A 19,024-nucleotide genomic window follows, 5' to 3' on the forward strand; every position below is an offset into this window, starting at 1 on the left:
CTTCTCGCTTTTGTTTAGTTATAATTTTCTCCTGCATCAATATTTAGCTGATCTGAATATTTTGGCTCCTGATAGTTCTCTTGAGGTTTTGTAAATTCTTCCTCTTTTCAGGGTCAGTTTTGTGGGGACTTGCCTGAATAAATTGATTACTGTTAGTAAATCATATGTCACACTGAATAAACATTATAGTTTATGCGTCATTGTGGATTCATCAGTCCCCCGCATCCGATGGTCATATTGAGGAACAACTGAAAAACTTTTTGAATTTTTTGTTTTTTCTTTTTAGTGTATATATATATATATATATATATATATATATATATACACATATTGTCAGTCCTCTGTCGTGTGTGTCATGTGTTCCCGCCTCTTGTTTCCTTATTTGGTCATGTTCCTGTCCTTGTTTAGTGTGATTATTAGTTAAGTGTTGTCCAGCTGTGTTTTAGTCTTTATCGGTAATTGTCATGTGTATTTAGTTCCTGCCGGTTTAGTTAGTTTTCATCTGGTCTACTCGTTATTCCCCGATGTTCCTGTCTGTGTGAACCTTGCCCTGATGTCACTATTAAAGACTATTATTTTGAAGTATCTCCTCGTCTGCGTGTTCGTCTTTCATCCCTGCTGTGTGCACCGTGACACATATACATATGTACATGTACATAAATAAATAAATACACAGTTGGAAAAAAATGATTTGATCCCCGGCTGATTTTGTACATTTGCCCACTGACAAAGAAATGATCAGTCTATAATTTTAATGGTAGGTTTATTTGAACAGTGAGAGACAGAATAACAACACAAAAATCCTGAAAAATGCATTTAAAAAAGTTAATGAGTGAAATAAGTATTTAATCCCCTACCAATAAGCAAGATTTCTGGCTCCCAGGTGTCTTTTATACAGGTAAGGAGCTGAGAAATCCTGCAGCCCCCGCAAGGTCCCCCTGCTCAAGAAAGCACATGTACAGCCCGTCTGAAGTTTGCCAATTATTCAGAGGAGAACTGGGTGAAAGTGTTGTGGTCAGATGAGACCAAAATCCAGCTCTTTGGCATCAACTCAACTCACTGTGTTTGGAGGAGGAGGAATGCTGCCTATGACCCCAAGAACACCATCCCACTGTCAAACATGGAGGTGGAAACATTATGCTTTGGGGTGTTTTTCTGCTAAGGGGACAGGACAACTGCACCGCATCAAAGGGACGATGGACGGGGCCATGTACCATCAGGGCCAGGGCATTGAAAATGGTTCATGGATGGGTCTTCCAGCATGGCAATGACTCAAAACACACGGCCAATGCAACAAAGGAGTGGTTCAAGAAGAAGCACATTAAGGTCCTGGAGTGGCCTAGCCAATCTCCAGACCTTAATCTCATAGAAAATCTGTGGAGGAAGCTGAAGAGTTGCCAAATGTCAGCCTCAAAACCTTAATGACTTGAAGAGGATCTGCAAAGAGGAGTGGGACAAACTCCCTCCTGAGATGTGTGCAAACCTGGTGGCCAAATACAAGAAACGTCTGACCTCTGTGATTGCCAACAAGGGTTTTGCCACCAAGTACTAAGTCATGTTTTGTGAAGGGGTCAAATGCAAATCAATTTATAACTTTTTTGAAATGCGTTTTTCTTTTTTTTTGTTGCTATTCTGTCTCTCACTGTTCAAATACCTACCGTTAAAATTATAGACTGATCATTTCTTTGTCAGTGGGCAAACATACAAAATCAGCAGGGGATCAAATACCCCCACTGAATATATATATATATATATATATATACACACACACACACACACACACACACACACACACACACACACACACACACACAAACACATATATACATACAGTCAGGTCCATATACAGTGGTAAAATAAGTATTGAGCACATCACCTTTTTTCTCAGTAAATATATTTCTAAAGGTGCTGTTGACATGAAATTTTCACCAGATGTCGGTAACAATCCAAGTAATCCATCCATACAAAGAAAACAAATAAGTTCAGAAATTAAGTTATGTGTAATAAAGTAGAATGGCAAAAGGAAAAAGTATTGAACGTATGAAGAAAGGGAGGTGCAAAAAGGCATGGAAAGCAAAGACACCAGCTGAAATCTACCAGTAATTAGAAAGCAATCCTGTCCCTTGTCAGTGGAAATGAATATTAGCTGGTTCAATCCCAACTGATGGCCTATAAAAAGGTGTCTCATTACCAACGTGTCACACAAGAAACATTTCATGATGGGTAAAAGCAAAGAGCTTTCTCAAGACCGTTGCAAAACATACTGATGGCATTGATTACAGAAGGATTTCTATATTTCTGAATGTTCCAGTGAATACTATTGGGGCCATAATCCGGAAGTGGAAAGAACATTGTTTCACCATAAACCGGTCACAATCAGGTGCTCCTCGCAAGATTTCTGACAGAGGTGTGAAAAGAATTATCAGAAGACTTATCCAAGGGCCAAGGACCATTTGTTGAGAGCTTCAGAAAGACCTGGAATTAGTAGGTACGATTGTTTCAAAGAAAACAATAAGTAATGCACTCAACTGCCGTGGCCTGTATGCATGCTCACCACGTAAGACATAGTACAAATGGACGATGACCCAAAACATACAGCAAAAGCAACCTAGGAGTTTTTGAAGGTAAAAAGTGGAATATTCTGCAATGTCCAAGTCAATCTCTTGATCTCTACCCGATTGAGCATGCATTTCACTTGCTGAAGACAAAACAGTGAAGGCCTGGCAAAGCATCACAAAGCAGGAAACCCAATGCAAAGGATTCTCAACAAAATATTAAAAAATGAACATATTTATGATTACATTTATTTGTCCAATTATTTATTTTGTAATTCCTAAGCATTTTGTTATATTTGTTCAACCCCTTGAATTAAAGATTAAAGTCTGCATTTCAGTCGCATATTGATTGTTTTATTTCAAATCCATTGTAGTGGTGTATAAAGGCTAATAGTGACTCGAGAATATTTCAGACTATTTTTTTTTAAAAGATTGCTGATAAACAGGATTGCATTTGCATTTATTTTGTGCAGATGAGATGTACCTTATTAAAACTGAATCTGTGTAGATTATTTCCCAATAATATTTTTTACCTGACCAGCGTCTTCAGACAGAAGATGGGCTGTTCAGTATGTTGTCCAGAAGGCCTGTGATTTTATAAATAAATGTTAATAAAAAAGGAAATTTAAAGTCAGCTTGACTCAGCTAGTCACTTTAGTGTCGGTTTGGACTGAGCTGTAAATAAGGATTCATAACACAGTTGAGAGTTTCACAATGGCCCCTTCATTAACACTGTTATATAACTGGTTTCCTCCTCTTTTCACCTTTCCGTCCACTCATCCTGTCATCTCATGGATATTTTTATTCACTGACTGTGCGGTCACATCTACTGTCTTTTTGTCTGTCACCCATTAATTATTTTTGTACTTTGAGTGTATATTGATATGGGTTAAAAATGAACAAGAACCTGCATCTGAAATTGACAAAAGATTAATTAAATGTAGACATACAGTAATTGAACATTTTCATATTATTACATACGATAAGTTTATTCCATGGGCCAAATATTGCCCTTTAATGAGAAATTATTTATAATATCAATTCTAACACTGATTATGTAAACCTGAAGAACCCTCAAAGTCATTTCCAAATGAATCTGATTAAAGAAAAGAAAAATAAACATGCTCACATGACAGCTGAAAATATCCTGGAGAAACAATGTCTTCAGTTACATGATGAGAGAGGAACAACTGAATATGTTCACAATATTAACAACCCGTCAGGTACACGATTCTTCCCCATGATCTACAAGATAATACAATACATGAGTGATTTTAAGCAGAGCTATGCCATTCATCAAGAAGTTCAAACGTCCTTTCGTACGAGATCATCTTACCTGAGCGTTGGCAGTGTCTGCTCCGGATAGATCCAGTCGTGTCATATGAGAGTCCACTCCAAATGCAGAATCACCGTCATCAGCAGAGGAAACCAAAGATGCAGAGAGCAGCCCAGCGAAAAACAGTTTGTTCCCAACAGCAGGACAAGCATTAGAACAGCTAGAAAGCATTTTATCTTGTGAGGATACATCATCAGATACATGGTTTTTGTAAAATGAACTCTCTGTGAAGCTATAAATCCAGAAAATAATGCTAAGGTTTTCTTTCTCTTACTGATGCAATTTCTTCACTGTGGGTTTGACTGCCAAAGCTGATGTAAGTTATCATACAGTTTATTTTTTTAATACGACAAAACGTTGAATAAAATACAATACCATTATTCTTGGAGGAACATCCATTGAATGAGGTTTTAAAACATAAATTGTGTGAATTATTCTTAAATGGACATCATATTTGTTGAACATTGTGAGGCAACTGAAGATGGAATACAAAAAACATGAGTTCATCTGCACTGAATAACGGCTCCTCGGAGAGCTCTGATTGCAAAGCCACAAGTCGAGTGAGAAACTGCTCTCAGTTGCCAAACCTTAAAGTTTATAAATCATCTATCAAGGATTACAGGCCTCGTTTAAATAGAGAAGAAGTCTTGGATTCTTTACTGTAAGTCAATATTGTCATCTCACTGTTTTAACCAGACTCCCTTTTCTCAGGCCTCTCAAACTTAGCTGGTCTGTTGTACTTTGAAAAATCTAAATAAATGTCTTGTGACTATAAAATAAACAGAAGATTCTGAAGATTCCAAATGTTAAGTCTTGCAGATTTTCTCTCAAGACCTAACATAACTTAAAAGGATATTTCACCCCAAAATGGAAATTCTGTCATCATTTACTCACCTTCAATTTTTTTCAATGAATTTCTGTCTTCTGTTGAACACAAAAAAAGACAATTTGAAGAATGTGGGTAAGCAGACAGTTGCTGGTCCCTATTGACTTCCATCGTATGAAAAAACAATACAGTGGAAGTCAGTGGGGCCCAGCAACTGTTTGGTTACCAGCATTCTTCAAGATATCTTTTGTATTCAGCAGAAGAAAAAAATTCATAGAGGTTTGAAACAACTTGAGAGTGAATAAATGATCACAAATTTTCCATTTTTGGTATCCCTTAAGGTCAGGTCATGACTATATTCATATCCGTCATAGTATAGAGACACAGCTCGACTCTAGCTCCTTTCTCACCAGCATCTGCAATATTTATCTTTGAATGCAAAGATAAATGAATGCTGCTGCTTGAATGTCTTCAATGCTGAGGTCTGAGGTCTTTTCGCTGGCTACCTGTATCTGTTCTGGGCCACTATCCTCAAGGGTCTGATGCTTCACTCCTTCAATCTTCTATCAAGCTGTACACCCCAGTTCAGCCACCTCTTGATGTATAGCCCACATTGATTTCTATACATAAGTGGATATTGCAGAGAAACACTGCATTGTTGCACTGGTAAGAAAGCACTTGGGTCATTCTGATACAAATGTGCTGGATAATTTTAAGATTTCTTTTAATAATTTCATTTGAAAAGGTTACTGCTGAACTTTCCAGAAATCATATTTTCCCACTTCAGGTTCATTAAAAATGATGTCAGGAAAATTAAACTGTCATTTTAATGGGGAAAATATCAGTATAATGAGACAGTATAACAAAAAGTGCAGTGACTCAAAAATCACAGACTATATATGGAGTGAAAGTATGATACTTTAACATTTTGGTAAATGGTCTACAGTTTTTAAATGACAAAAATACTACATTATAGCTAAATTTTTAGCATGCATTTTATGCAAAATCTGTCTATTACTGTATCCTATTAATTTATTATATTAGTAAGTCATGAGCATATACAGCACAAAAATAGCACAGTCAAAAATGTGAATATATATTAGTATAAACAATTTCTGAGGCTTCTAAATTATCAACATGATCAAAATTTTGCGTAAAAACCTGTTGTAAAGAATCTACTGTACATGTCTTTTGTCATCTTATTAATAATTTATACTTTTTATCAATAAAAATGCCCACCTTCAGTTTGTGGTATGAAATCTGGATATACATTATAAGCTATCAGAATTTTATCTTACCTTTTTGGCCATAAATATACAGTGAAAATTAAAATTAGAGAACAACCTGCAATTTCCTAAAATGCTTTTCTAAACTCACTGCTTAGTCCTATTTGAAGTAATCCTAACAGGAGTACAAGGGCAGTTTTTACGCATATTTCATAATGAATTGTATTCTGAAGCACATTATAAAAAAAACTTAAATGAGATATTTGAAAAAGAACTGATCAAAATCAGAGAACACTTCAAGTTATTGGTGTTAATTTGGCACCTGTCGCTAATTTCCTTAATTATATGACTGAAACTGAAGACAGCACAATGCGGAGACTCTCAGTGGGGAATCGGTTCAGCACTGCAGCTGGAATTGCTTGCCAGTACAGCGCTGAGCAGGGTAAGGATCTGTCTCAGCATGTTTAAGAGAATTTGGACTGAAAGCCCACTCTGCAGTGACCAAGCCTCTCATCAGCAGAAAGAATCAAACGGCTAAGATCACCTTTGCTGAAGAGCATGTTGTGTGGAGAGCATGTTTAGTGATGAGAGCAAGTTTAATTTATTTGGGTCTGATGGGAAACATTTTGTTTGGCGTCAAACTGGAGAAAGACCAAACCCTGAGTGCGTAAAGAAGTCAGTGAAAGTTGGAGGAGGAGGAGGAAGTGTCATGCTTTGGGGGATGTTTTTCTGCAGCAGCGACTCTTATGCAGCTACATGGCATGTGAATGCAAATGCTTATCAGAACCTCCTTCAGAAACAAGCAGTTCCTTCGCTGCAAGCGTCTCCCAATCAGCCTGCAATTTTTATGCAAGACAAGATCAAAAGTCAATCGAAGCAAGGGCCTGTACGCTTCCTACAGCTGTAACCCTCCAAAAGTTTAGTTGTAATTTTCTTTTGTGCTACAGTGGTTACAATTCTCTAATTTTGATCACTGTGTTTTCCACAAAATAAAGGTTTTTGTTGAAATGCCTTGGAAATTTGGTCAAACATGTTAATAAATGTTAATGTTCCTTCAAACTTCGAGCAATGATGATCAACAATATTTGAGAAAAAACTAGTATTTATAGATTGTGCTCTCATTTTAATCTCCACTGTATATTAGTGAGTGCAGCAAACTGCATTATATTTGCTCACTTTGTGCTTCTGAATAAAAATTTGGTGTTTTTTCCTCTTTGAGTGTGAGCTTCATTTTCTCATATAGCCATAAAAGCCTCAAGAAAAAGCATGCATTTCTCTCTCTCTGTCTATATCAATTTTTTAATGATCGTAACATGCAGCATTATATAACTGTAAATCAGCAAGACTCTCTAAAGCACATAATTCAGTTTAGAACAGCCTGTTCCACAAGTGCTCAATTTCACAAACCTCTTTTGCTCTCTGAAAGGACCCTTTATTCATACAAGAGCTCCATAAAGGTGTCGGTCCAGTCTATATGTCCTGTAATTAACATCTCTCAGCACAGCTGGTTTACACTCCTCACTGCGTGAGGCAGACCTTACTCTTGAAACAGGAGGGTTTCATTTACACAGGAATATAGCATTAGCAGACCTCAAGAGTGAAAAACAGCCATAAAAAAAGCGGAAAGGGAGAGCAGCTCTGGGAATATCACTGTCTTATTATGTCTCTGATACAAGAGACACAAATCATATGCTGAATTAATTGTGTTGAGGATTTAACAGTGCTTTTTAGGATGAGGGACACGAAAATGTACTGCATTCTAGACTATAAATGACCAACAAAGCAGAAAATAGATTCAAAGTCTTTATTTATTGTTATCAAATGCAGGTATAAAAAGTTTTCTTAATACTGCATTTAATTATTTTGCAAGGACTACAGCTTGTCATTGACAGTTTGATACAACTGAATTTGAATGAAAACCTTGCAAAGCCTGAGACCAAGAGCATGGTGAGAAAAAACCTCACATATCACATGAGAAATAATGTATATGGAAATATATACGGTTTCCATGTACGTTCTGGAAAGTATTTATTAATATCTGCTGTTGGAGTATAACAGCCTTTACTCCAACCAGACACTGGCACAGTGTTTTACAAAGATAAATACATGTAATAGAATTACACTGTTGACTACTTTAACTTGTACTGTTGAAAATATAGGAAATAAATGCTCCTTAAAATTGTGTTCGTAAAAACAAGACATATTAAAGTCTCATTTAATGCTGGAATCACTTGACAAGGCCTGCAGATACGTAGTGCTGGTTTCTGCTTACCCTGGAAAAATCCTGAAAATACATATTAACGAAAATCTGTAGAAATCCCTTTTATTGGAATTTTTGGCATTGAAAAATCAGGTCATTCACTCAGGTGAGAAGCACTGTTTTCAAAATTCTAAGTACTATATTAAAAAGTAAGAACGATAACTTCATTTCAACGACCAAACACTGGTTTACATAATTTTGTTCATAAAACAATAAAACCCTATTTAAAACTAAACACTTTAAGTACTATTTCAAACTTTAAGTACAATATAAAACAACTGGTTTGAAATCTTGTTAAGAAAAGATCACGATATAAACAGTGAAATACAATACAAAAGTAAAATACATTCAACTCATCCCAATCAAACCACTGGACAACACTTGACAGGAAAGAAATGCTGTGGTCAAACGCTTTCAGTAGTGTCTCACAAAAACTCACCTAAAAGTAGAAAATGAAATTTAAGACAAAATCCACATCACAGTTGACAGTCAAGGTCCAGGTAATAAAGCTATAAAGTCAGTGTAGTGTAATTGCATCATTTTGAAAAGAAAGACCACAGCAGAAAGAGCATCTAGACAGCCTGAGGGCCAATAAGCAGCGGCGCTTCGCTGTGACTGAGAGGAGGCTGCGGTGAGTGGCTCGAGGCTGAATCTGTCTTCAGCTTGAGGATGTGCTGCTGTAGATGCATGACCCAATCCTCCTGTACGGAGAGCGGCCCTTGGAAAACCTCCTCACAAAACCTATCAAATCACACAGAGACGATCATTTACAGATCTGGGCCCGTATTCATGATCTTAGTGCTCCTAGCAACAAAATTCTAAGAAAATTATTAGAAATGTGGGTATTTCCCCTTAAAATTAAGGAAAAGATCCCAGTAAAGAAAAAAGTAATTCAGAAAGCATCTTAAACCTTTAAAGAGGTCTTAAGGTCCAAAATTGTTAGGAGTATGGACGAGGACTTTTAAGAGGCTTAAGAGTTTCTTTAGCAATGGAGAAAATGGACGAAACATGAAGAGGGAGAAGAAATGTGTTGCATACAATGCATGACTGAGTTAACAAGATGCTACACATTAGATCGTGCAGGGATCATGTTTGTGACCGATCTTATTAGAGACACGCTAACATTTCCGACACTGCACAGAAATGGACATAATCACTACATTAACTACATTAACATATTTGGCAACTGCAAAAATGCAACTATGCAGCAGCGATGATTTGAGTCTGCACCTGACAGCACTTTCAGAACCTCATTGTGTCGCTGTTTATTTCCTATAAAATACGTTAAGTATGACAGCATGGTAAATAAAAAATAAAGAATATATATACATATATAATGTGTGTGTGTGTGTGTGAGAGAGTGAGTGAGTGAGTGCGAGTACGGAAAAACAGGAAAAATTACGCCTGTAATTTCAAAGTGAAGGCTTAAAATAAACCCTACTCTTAAAAGCGCTCTTTTATTTCCTTCTTGGACAACCAACCAATCACAGTCTTCAAAAGACTGTGTCATAGCTAGCAACGGCGTCAGGCCCGCCTCCTCACTAAGATAATAATTTTGCCTTTTTCCTCGCTCAGAGTTGCTCTCAGATTGGTCCTGAATCACTTTTAAGCTAAGACTCCTAGTTAGAAATTTTTAAGCTAAATTAGGAGCTCTCTGAGAGGATTCTTAGAATCTTTAAGAATACGGGCCCTGGTCTTTTAGTGGATATTTTTTATTTATTTATGGACATTTCATTACAAAGAATGCATTTTGACAACTACTGGGGGGACATAATGCAGGACAGATTCAACATCTTTAAATGCCATGACCATATGCGCTACTGTAAACTTTGTAAAAAGAATTACAATTACTTTGTTTAAAGGGGTCATGAACTAAGAAATCAAAATTCCCTTGTTCATTTTATACAAGTCATCGTGCTATAAAAACATTCTGTAAGTTTCAGAACTCAAAACTTTCTCATCAGCCTAAAAACAACTTATGTAAAAGATGCTGGAAAAGCAGAGAATGTGCAGGATCTGAAGGATTTTTCTGAAGTGGGCAGTGGGCAACTACTCAGGACAAACAAGGGACTCATGAACAATTATCAAAATAAAATAAAATAAACATCCAGGTTAGGACACAGTAAGTATATAAAGAATTAAATGATGTATACTTTTGAACATGTTTATTATGCTTCTTTTAAATTCAGCTATTTTGTCTAAAGGCACAAATATAAACATCTATTAAAAATGTATGGAAATTTCAGCCACTGCATAAAATTTAAAAAAGGTAATTACATGTTTATATCTCACAATTATGACCTTTCTTGCATTTGCAATTCTACATTTTTCTCAGAATTGGAGGTTTTACAAACTTGCAATTCAGACTTTTTTCCCCTCTAAATTCTGACTTTATAACTCACAATTGTGAGTTTATATCTCACAATTCTGAGAAAAAAGTCAGAATTGTGAGATAAACAGTCACAATTAACTTTTTTTATTTTTTATTCAGTGGGCTTACAAAAATGGCATATATAGGGCTGCACAAAATAAAAATATTACGCAATTTAAAGCTGCAGTCCGTAACTTCAAAATGTACAAAATGTATAAGCGTGAACACCATGAATCCATTTTCCAAAACATGTTTTTGGCTTGTCCTGAATCACTACGGTACACCTATAATAAGTGTTTATATTCAGACTATTTTAGACTGGTTCGGGTAGGTACTGCTGGGGAGTAGCCCGGTAACTGCGTGACTCGTCATAGACATAAACAGAGAGAAGTAGCTACGGCTACAATGTTCTTTCGCAAGACGCACAAAAGTTCTGTTTATTAACCACTGGAGTGCCAAGAGTTACAGATTGCAGCTTTAATTAATCTCTCTTTATTTTGTTAAAAATCATAAAAGATATTTTGAAGAATGTTGATAACCTATCATTTGACAGTAGCCATGGACTTCTGTAGTATGGAAAAAAATACTGAGTAAATATCCCTTTAACCTCAAAGTATACTTGGGTTATTTTTTATGGGTATGCGCACAGTTGAACACAACCCCTTTTCAAAATATACTTCATCTGATAGTGTGCATGAAGATAGGCAGTCGACACATTCACACTAGAAAGATTCATCCTTGTCCCTTGCCTTTTCTCTCAAAATGTTTTTAACGATAAACGTGTCTGTACTCGTGTCTTAAACTACAGGTATCTTTTAACCCCCTCACACAAGTACTCGTCCAAAATCAAGCGTGTACAGTGCTGATGATATACGACATGGACACTGTACGCATAAAAGTATACTTTAGGCCAAAATGTTTGCAGACCCCTGACCTAGAACCATCTGAGGTGTAGATAGCAAAGTGGAAGGAGAACTGGATAAGGACACGATTCAGACTGTTTCTCTGTGAGACAGCAAACCCACCAGGTTCATTGAACACAAACTGATTAGTGGTTTCAACTCACCTGCACTTAAGGGAGTACACCTTCCCTACCAGCTTTACTAGGCTGGTCTCTGGTGGTCTAGGCACCAAGGATGGAATGTTTCCAGCCCGAGAAGGCTTTGAAGGTTCCGTTTGCCCTGATACACTCTCAGAGTGAGATAAATGCTTTGGAAGACGCCGTTCACAGCCTAAAACAAGGACAGTGATTCTCACCATGCATATTAATGTTCTTTATTGGTGGAAACTCGGTTAATACAAAATTTGCAGCCTTTGTTTAAACGAGATGTACATATATTTCCCTTACCTCGAGGTGAACGAACGTTTAGTTCACTGCGGGCTGTGGGGATCTGGATCAGGCTGTTTGAGGATAGTTCATATGATGAAGACCGCTTTTTGTGTGATGAGGAGGAGTGGCTCATCCCTGCTTTGCCTTCTCTAGTTGCTTTGGAGAACTGAGATACCTGCAGCTGACCTGCAGTGTCTCGAGCTGCTGATGAAGCTTTGTGAGAACCAAGACGGACGGACTCAGAGTCTGAGGAAGAGTATGGAGTGGAGGTTCTTCTGGAGGCCTGCAACAGATGGAGACAAAGAGACACTTTGTGAATACCAGTGACACAAGAAGTTGCTGAAAATTTTGTGTACATGTGAATCTTGAAAAGGAACACAAATACTGCAAAAGACAACAAATTAATCAGTATTTTCCACAAAAAATTTTTTTTAGGTCACTTTGGACCCAGGGATGTATGGAATATGATTAGTTGTCAAAAATACTTTTAGTAGAATTATTAATACTAGTTTATACTCGCACACACTTTTGGGACTAAATTTTGTTGATAAATATGAATATGTATGCCTACTGACAAATCATTGCAGCATGAAATCTTGATCTTTTTTTCATCTGAAAGTGAAAGTTTATTTAAGTAAAATAAATATCTGTTTAAAAATAGCATGGTATTATCATTGAAAACACTGACTTTACACACATAGAATTTCTTCATTTTTCAGCTGCTGATCATATACAATATGGTTTTAGTTGAAAAATATTACACCATGACTGTTTTATAAATTAACCATTCTTCAGGTCCAAACAGACCTGGAATGTGAAAACGGCGTACAAATTTTAAATGCAACCACGAGGGTTAAAGTTTACATTTACCTGAGAAATAAAATTGCCTAAGATATTAAAATTAGTTTTAAGATAATATATCTAACCCTTTTTTCATGTTTTAAGTGTAAATCTAACAAACTTTTCTGTGGTTTGTGTTTATAACAATTCAAAGCACTTTCCTAAAAAGATAAGTAAAACTAACTAGAAGGATATTAAGTCAATAATTTCACTTGGACTCACCTTCTTAACAAAAGGCAAGTGCCCCTTCATGTAGCTTTTATGGAGCTCTGCTACCTTCCCCGGCTCCCTCTTCATCCAGGCCGCCAGGGTCTCAATAGGAGAGCCGATGACCTTCCAATCCACTCCCTGCTGCCTCAGGTGGGCTCTTGCGTGGCTGGCCAGTGCCTTTCGATTCTCAAAATCAAAACCGCAAAGTTCACAGGTGGCATCACAGCCTAGGGTAGAGAGTGGAGAACACAAGAATAATGTCTGGATGGAGTCAGCTTTGGTCAGTTTGCCCTTTGTGACTTAATTTGACTATATGTAAAATAATAATGAGAGATGTACATATAAACGTTCCTCAAAAGCCTGATGCATCACATTTGATTTTTCTGAAAAATGTATGGGTAATGATGCATGGATAATGAAGTTTCTTCAGTCCAGCAAGTGTTCATCTTGACGTATTACGGTTATTTTTACATTTACTTTATAAAATTCATTAGATTTCACAGCAAAAAGACAACCCTAACCCTTGTCTTTGTGAATTTTAGGAGGATATAATGTCAGTTACTAAGAGACAAATAATCATGCAATTAAAAAAAAAAAATCTTGATTTAGTGCACCTGTAGACATGCTGTCTGAGGTAAGTTTTTCTTTTTCTCCTGGTGACAGAGTTAACGTCTGAGGTGAGGATGCTGTTTTTTTCCACTGCGCTGATGCAGGTTCTGATTTGATTTGGGATGCCCGTTCAGTGCCCTCCCGCCTCATGAGCTCATACAGGGCCTCTATGGGTGGGACTTTCAGGGACCACCTTGCTCCCAGCTGTCGTAAGTGACCACGTGCGTGACAGGATAGGGCTTTACGTGTATCAAACATCTCGCCGCAGTAGTCACAGCATACAAACGGTTTGAGCTCCTGCTTCTCAGGCTTAGGGGCTGTGGAAAGCAGACAGATATCATCATAAACGGAACAAAATGAAACATTATACTTGCTGTTGAGAGTTACAGGGTTTATGCAGGTTTTATGAAGGTAAATTTAAGATGTTTTAGACCTTTTTCAGACCAAGTTAAAACAAACCAAAAAGTGGAGCACTGCGTAAAAATGGTCTTTAAATATAAATGTCTTGTATTAGAAGTATTAAACTTTAAAAATGGAATTTCTAACAGACCTACATTACGTTTAAAAAAAAAAAAAAAAAAAAAACTTAGGATACAAGGTATCTGCTGGTAGACTTATAATAAAGGGAAAACAGGTATCATCTGCCAACATGTATCTGATATCAAAGAGAAAACTGGTTTTCCAACCCCACTGACAGATATTTGTCTTGATTTAAGGATGTTTAGATATTTGTATTGAAAAAAATTTTTTTTTGGAGTGGATGTAACATTTAATGTCATGACCATATTTATATACTGTCAAATGCCATTAAAGTTTGACACACAATGGAAAATACTGCTTTCTTGCGATCTATCTATGCTAAAATGTTGTATCTCACACATTGAGTGTCACTTTAATCTTTAAATAGATGCAAAAAAGTGAACCCAAAAAGTAACCAGGCAAATAGCATTCATATGCATATAGTACAATTATGTAATTATTGTAGGCTTTCACACCTTAATTTCTTAGATTTAGACCTTTAATTTAATAATAAATGCATAGCACTCCTAAGGCTAAAAAAATCTTGAAATTTATAATCTGCATGTTAACCGAAGTCAGCTGAATTAACTGCAGGAATGCGTAGGAAAAAAACTGAATAACAGAAGTAACAAATTTTTACGCACCGATCACAGGTGATTTAACTGTGTTGGAATCCGACTGAGGTGTTAAAGGGCTGGTGGGAGTGCTTTGTGGCTTAGGAGACTCTATGATAGAGATATCAACTTCCATAGGCTCGTCCTTTGGTTTTGGGATCACAGTCCTGGAGCCTTTCTTGGCCTTTGGAACTTTGTGAGGAACAGGAGGACAGGAAGGCTGGGTAAAGGGTTTAGGGGATGGGAGGAGAGGGGGTAAAGCAGGAGCTACAGAGGGGGATACAGGTGGGGTCAGTGAGGGCGGTCCGAGAGGTTCCGCAGAACTATCACGTTGGGCCATGATCTCTCGCAGAGTGGCCATGGGAGACCCGTTGACCGACCACTCAGTGATGCCCAGCTGACGCAGGTGATAGCGGGCATGACTGGCCAGGCTCTGACTCTTCTTAAACGTCTCGTGACAGAATTCACAGTTGACATCTTTAGATGACTCGCCTTTGGTTTAAGAAAGAAGAAAGTATGTCAGGACCCTTTTTTTTTTTTTTTTTTACAGAAATGGTATATTTGATAGTTAAAGACTGACCAAAACCAAAGTTTGTTAGATTTTGGATGTAAAATCATGCCTTAATTCCCCCTGTGAAGACGTTATAGGTCAACTACATATTAGATACACTACTGTTCAAAAGTTTGGGGTTGGTAATTTTTCTCTAATGTATTTCTAAAGCATTTATTTGATCACAAATACAGTAAAAACAATAATATTGTAAAACATGAATAAAATTTAAAATAACTGTGTTCTGTTTTAAAATATTTTAACCAGTCATTTATTCCTGATGGCAAAGCTGAAATTAAAATGATCCTTTAGAAATATGCATATCATGCACTGTATCAAAAAAAAAAAAATTTTTGTAACCATGTAAAAAGTCTTTACTGTCACTTTAGATTAATTTAATGCATGCCTACTCAATTAAACCATTAATTTCTTCCCAGCCTCAAAATTCTGGATGGTAGAGTACATGTGCATTGTTATTGACCAAAATAAATAAATAAATATTTTGTGTAACAATTTCAAAATCAGGTTCCTTTTTTTGACCAACGCATTTCCATGACTTTCCAGTTGTTTTTGGCAGGAAAGAATCTTAAAAAATTTAAGATCGCATTCTTCTTCTTCAAAAGAAAATTAAAATAAACAAATTAAAATTTTCACCTCGAGAGAGTGATTTTAATTCTGCTTTGTTGCCAAGGGGCAGGCTTGCTGAAACATCTAGAGAAATCTTCTGCTTCTTCGCTGAGGGAGGTGATTTCAAATCTGTTTTCTCGTTGAAAGGCAATTCCTCTGAAACATCTGTAGAAATCTTCTGCTTTTTGTTTGGTGGAGGTGATATCAATTCTGCATTACCACTGAGGGGCAAGACTCCTGAAAAATCTGGCGAAATCTTCTTCTTTTTCTTTGAGGTAGGTGCTTTCAATTCTACTTGGCCACTGAGTGGCACGTTCCCTGAAAAATCAAGTGAAATCTTCTGCTTTTTGGCTGAAGAGGAGGATTTAAACTCTACTTTGTCACTGAAGGGCAAGTTTCCTGAAATATCCAGAGAAATCTTCTTCTTTTTGATTGGAGGTGGTGTTGGACGAATGGATGTCAGTCCTTTAAACGACAGAGGAGCAAGAGGGGGCTTTTTGATAATGGCAGATGAGGTGGAAGGAGTGGAGGATGACGACGTGTAATCTTCAAAATGCGACCCTTCCAGCCGCCCGGCACTGGCCTTTTCCTTAAAGTCCTCACTCTGTATATATTTATGAAGCATGTCTATGGGAGCACCTTTAGAGTCCAAATTCACACCAAACTGCCGCAGGTGGGCCCGTGCGTGGCTGGAGAGACCTTTACGGGTCTCGTACCATGCTCCACATAATTCACATACATGGACATCATCCCTCACTGAGGAATTCATCATCGTTTCTGGTAAGAAAAGCACAAAACACAATTGTAATTGATTGGAATGTTACAAGCAAGGATTGCTTCATCATTTTAACTAGCTTACTTTATAGAGTACTAAAAATGTGCTAGTCCAAGCACATACCAAAACATTTTTAATACTGTTACTTACCTAAATTGAGAGGGGCATCTGTTTCCTGAGGGGCCCAGAGGGGCTTGGTTGAGGCCAGTGAGAGGGAGGTAGAAGGACTGCATTCACTGAGCCTGTATTCCACATCCTTATGAAGAGGCAAGGCTGAAGATGGAGTGGACACTACAGTCTTCTTTGAAGATGCTTTATGAGGCTTCCCTACAGCGAAAGGCGAAGAAGAGCGACCAGATGCTGCTGATCCTTTTACAGCAACAGGGGAAGACGAGGAAAGGGCATATTTTTTCTTTACAAGGTTGGATATTTTAATCTTCAGTTTGGGCCCAGCGTTCTTTTTGAGGTTGGGGGACTTTGTTTTGTATTTTTTAACAAGGCTGACCTGTTTTTTGAGCTTGGGTAGAGTTCCACCTCTTTCTTTCATTAGCTGGTACAAGAGGTCTATAGGAGCTCCACTACTGTCAGACACAGCCACTCCCAGCTGCCTGAGATGATACCGGGCATGACTGGAGAGACCTCGCCTGGATTCAAAACTGGTGCCACAAAACTCACAACTATGGACGCCTACTGTAAGAATGTGAAAGAAAATACATAATATGATGACTCTTGTTTTTCCTAAAGAGAATGCATTGTGTTTTTGATCACTACTGATAAAAAAAATAAAAAATAAAGAAAAAGAAAAGTGTCAGTGATTTTAAAGGAATAATTCACCCAAGAATAAAAGGTCCGTTCCTCGTGGTTTTAGAATGACAAGAAGTTAAATACAGACCGCATTTTATTTTTAGGTTCAAACTTTTTTCAACTAAACTCTGGAATACACAACTTTCAAACACATTTTAAAACACTAGGCATCACACACTTGCCAACTTTGCAAATGGTTACAGAAAAAAAATTGGCCTCATACACTAAATGGCCGACAATCACTTACTACACAAGTTTATCATCTGTCTTTGGTGTACTTACAATCAGAGTTGTCCATGTCTTTATCCAAGTCTGTCTCCAGACACTCTTTGGAAACGGTGGCAGTGCTCGTCTTCTTTGCCGTGTCTGGTGCTGTCTTCTCCATGGCTGGAATCTCCTCCTGGCACCTGGCACTTAGAGAGAAAAAAAACAAAAAAAAAACCCGGATAAATGTTGACAAATTTCTTCTAAGAAAGAATCTATATAAAAAAAATCTAAATCAAATACAATTATTTTTGCATAGAGCTGTAAAATTTTAAATGTATTGATGTCTGAAAAACATCAGTCACAAAAACTGTTAACCATTATTACCAAAATACAACAGTAACTAAAGATATTACTACAATACGCAGTATTATATTAGTAACATTACATTAATAATCATGTATTAGTCATCACTGTTAGTAACAATACTAAATAAAATATAAATAAATAAAAAATAAAAGCTTCTCATGTTGTTTGAAGAAAATATGTATTTACCTTGATTTATTAGCAACTATGTTTTTTTCGGGAAATATGGCGATGTAACGTTAAAGGTACTGTTTACATCTTACTGACACTGACAAGCCATTCGTTTCCTTCTCTCGTTAATAATTTCTATCTCTCTGTAACATTACCTGGCTGAATTTGTGCATAATCGCTTATTTTTTACGAGTATCGCTACTGGACTTGTTAATGTTGTGCGGTGATGACAAACCAAGAACAACTTTCCATCTCTTTCCAACCATAAATTACACAATGGACGCGCACATGCAGCTAGCACGAGCTAATTATTTATCGCGCACTGCAGGTCGATTAAACAGGTTTAATAATGTGCAAAGGCATGAAACATCTGGCTTGTTCGGCTACATGTAGCTAACTACATTGAAAAAAATATGTTGAAGCACATAATGCTCAAAATTACCTTCAAGTGGCGAGGTTTCTCTTACAGGAGGGAAGGCAGGCACTTCAATCAAAACAGCACAGTCGAGCTGCAATAACCAGTCAAAATCAATCGATAGCTGATTTAGAAAACACCACACGAGGGCGAATGTGGGCGTGGCTGCTGTTAGAACTAGATTGTGCGGTTTTGCATGAAGAATATCTATCGTCATTTAACTGGACTTTTAACTGGAGATTTAACATCCTCATGTTAAATTTGACGATTAAATGTCACATAAAGAGAAAAAAAAGTGTCTATGAATGTACAGGTAAGGTGAGCCCATCCACATCCACGGACTATATAAAAATACAAGAAAATCTTGCTTACCAAGTACTGTGGACCACAGTACTTGGTAAGCAAGATTTTCTTGT

The 19,024-nt window shown here is 37.1% G+C and overlaps 1 protein-coding gene across 4 annotated transcripts; it reads right to left on the bottom strand.

The window, feature by feature from the left end:
• Nucleotides 1-7,766: 7,766 nt before the first annotated feature.
• wiza (WIZ zinc finger a) lies at nt 7,767-18,793 on the bottom strand. Of its 4 annotated transcripts, none has more exons than XM_058779968.1 (10): nt 18,636-18,793; nt 17,735-17,865; nt 16,799-17,338; nt 15,901-16,650; nt 14,727-15,188; nt 13,569-13,880; nt 12,967-13,181; nt 11,923-12,187; nt 11,641-11,806; nt 7,767-8,944 (listed from the first exon to the last, which is right to left on the bottom strand). In XM_058779968.1, exons 2-10 carry the CDS (start codon nt 17,835-17,837, stop codon nt 8,776-8,778), a joined length of 2,982 nt encoding a protein of 993 aa, XP_058635951.1. In that variant the 5' UTR covers nt 17,838-17,865; nt 18,636-18,793; the 3' UTR covers nt 7,767-8,775. The 4 variants fall into 4 exon arrangements, with proteins under 4 accessions (XP_058635951.1, XP_058635952.1, XP_058635954.1 ...); XM_058779969.1 differs by lacking the exon at nt 18,636-18,793 and adding an exon at nt 18,212-18,587; XM_058779971.1 differs by lacking the exons at nt 17,735-17,865; nt 18,636-18,793 and having other exon boundaries at nt 7,768-8,944; nt 16,799-16,975; nt 17,154-17,288.
• Nucleotides 18,794-19,024: the final 231 nt, after the last annotated feature.

This window comes from Onychostoma macrolepis, chromosome 06, assembly GCF_012432095.1.
Source record: "Onychostoma macrolepis isolate SWU-2019 chromosome 06, ASM1243209v1, whole genome shotgun sequence".
Lineage (NCBI taxonomy): Eukaryota > Metazoa > Chordata > Actinopteri > Cypriniformes > Cyprinidae > Onychostoma > Onychostoma macrolepis.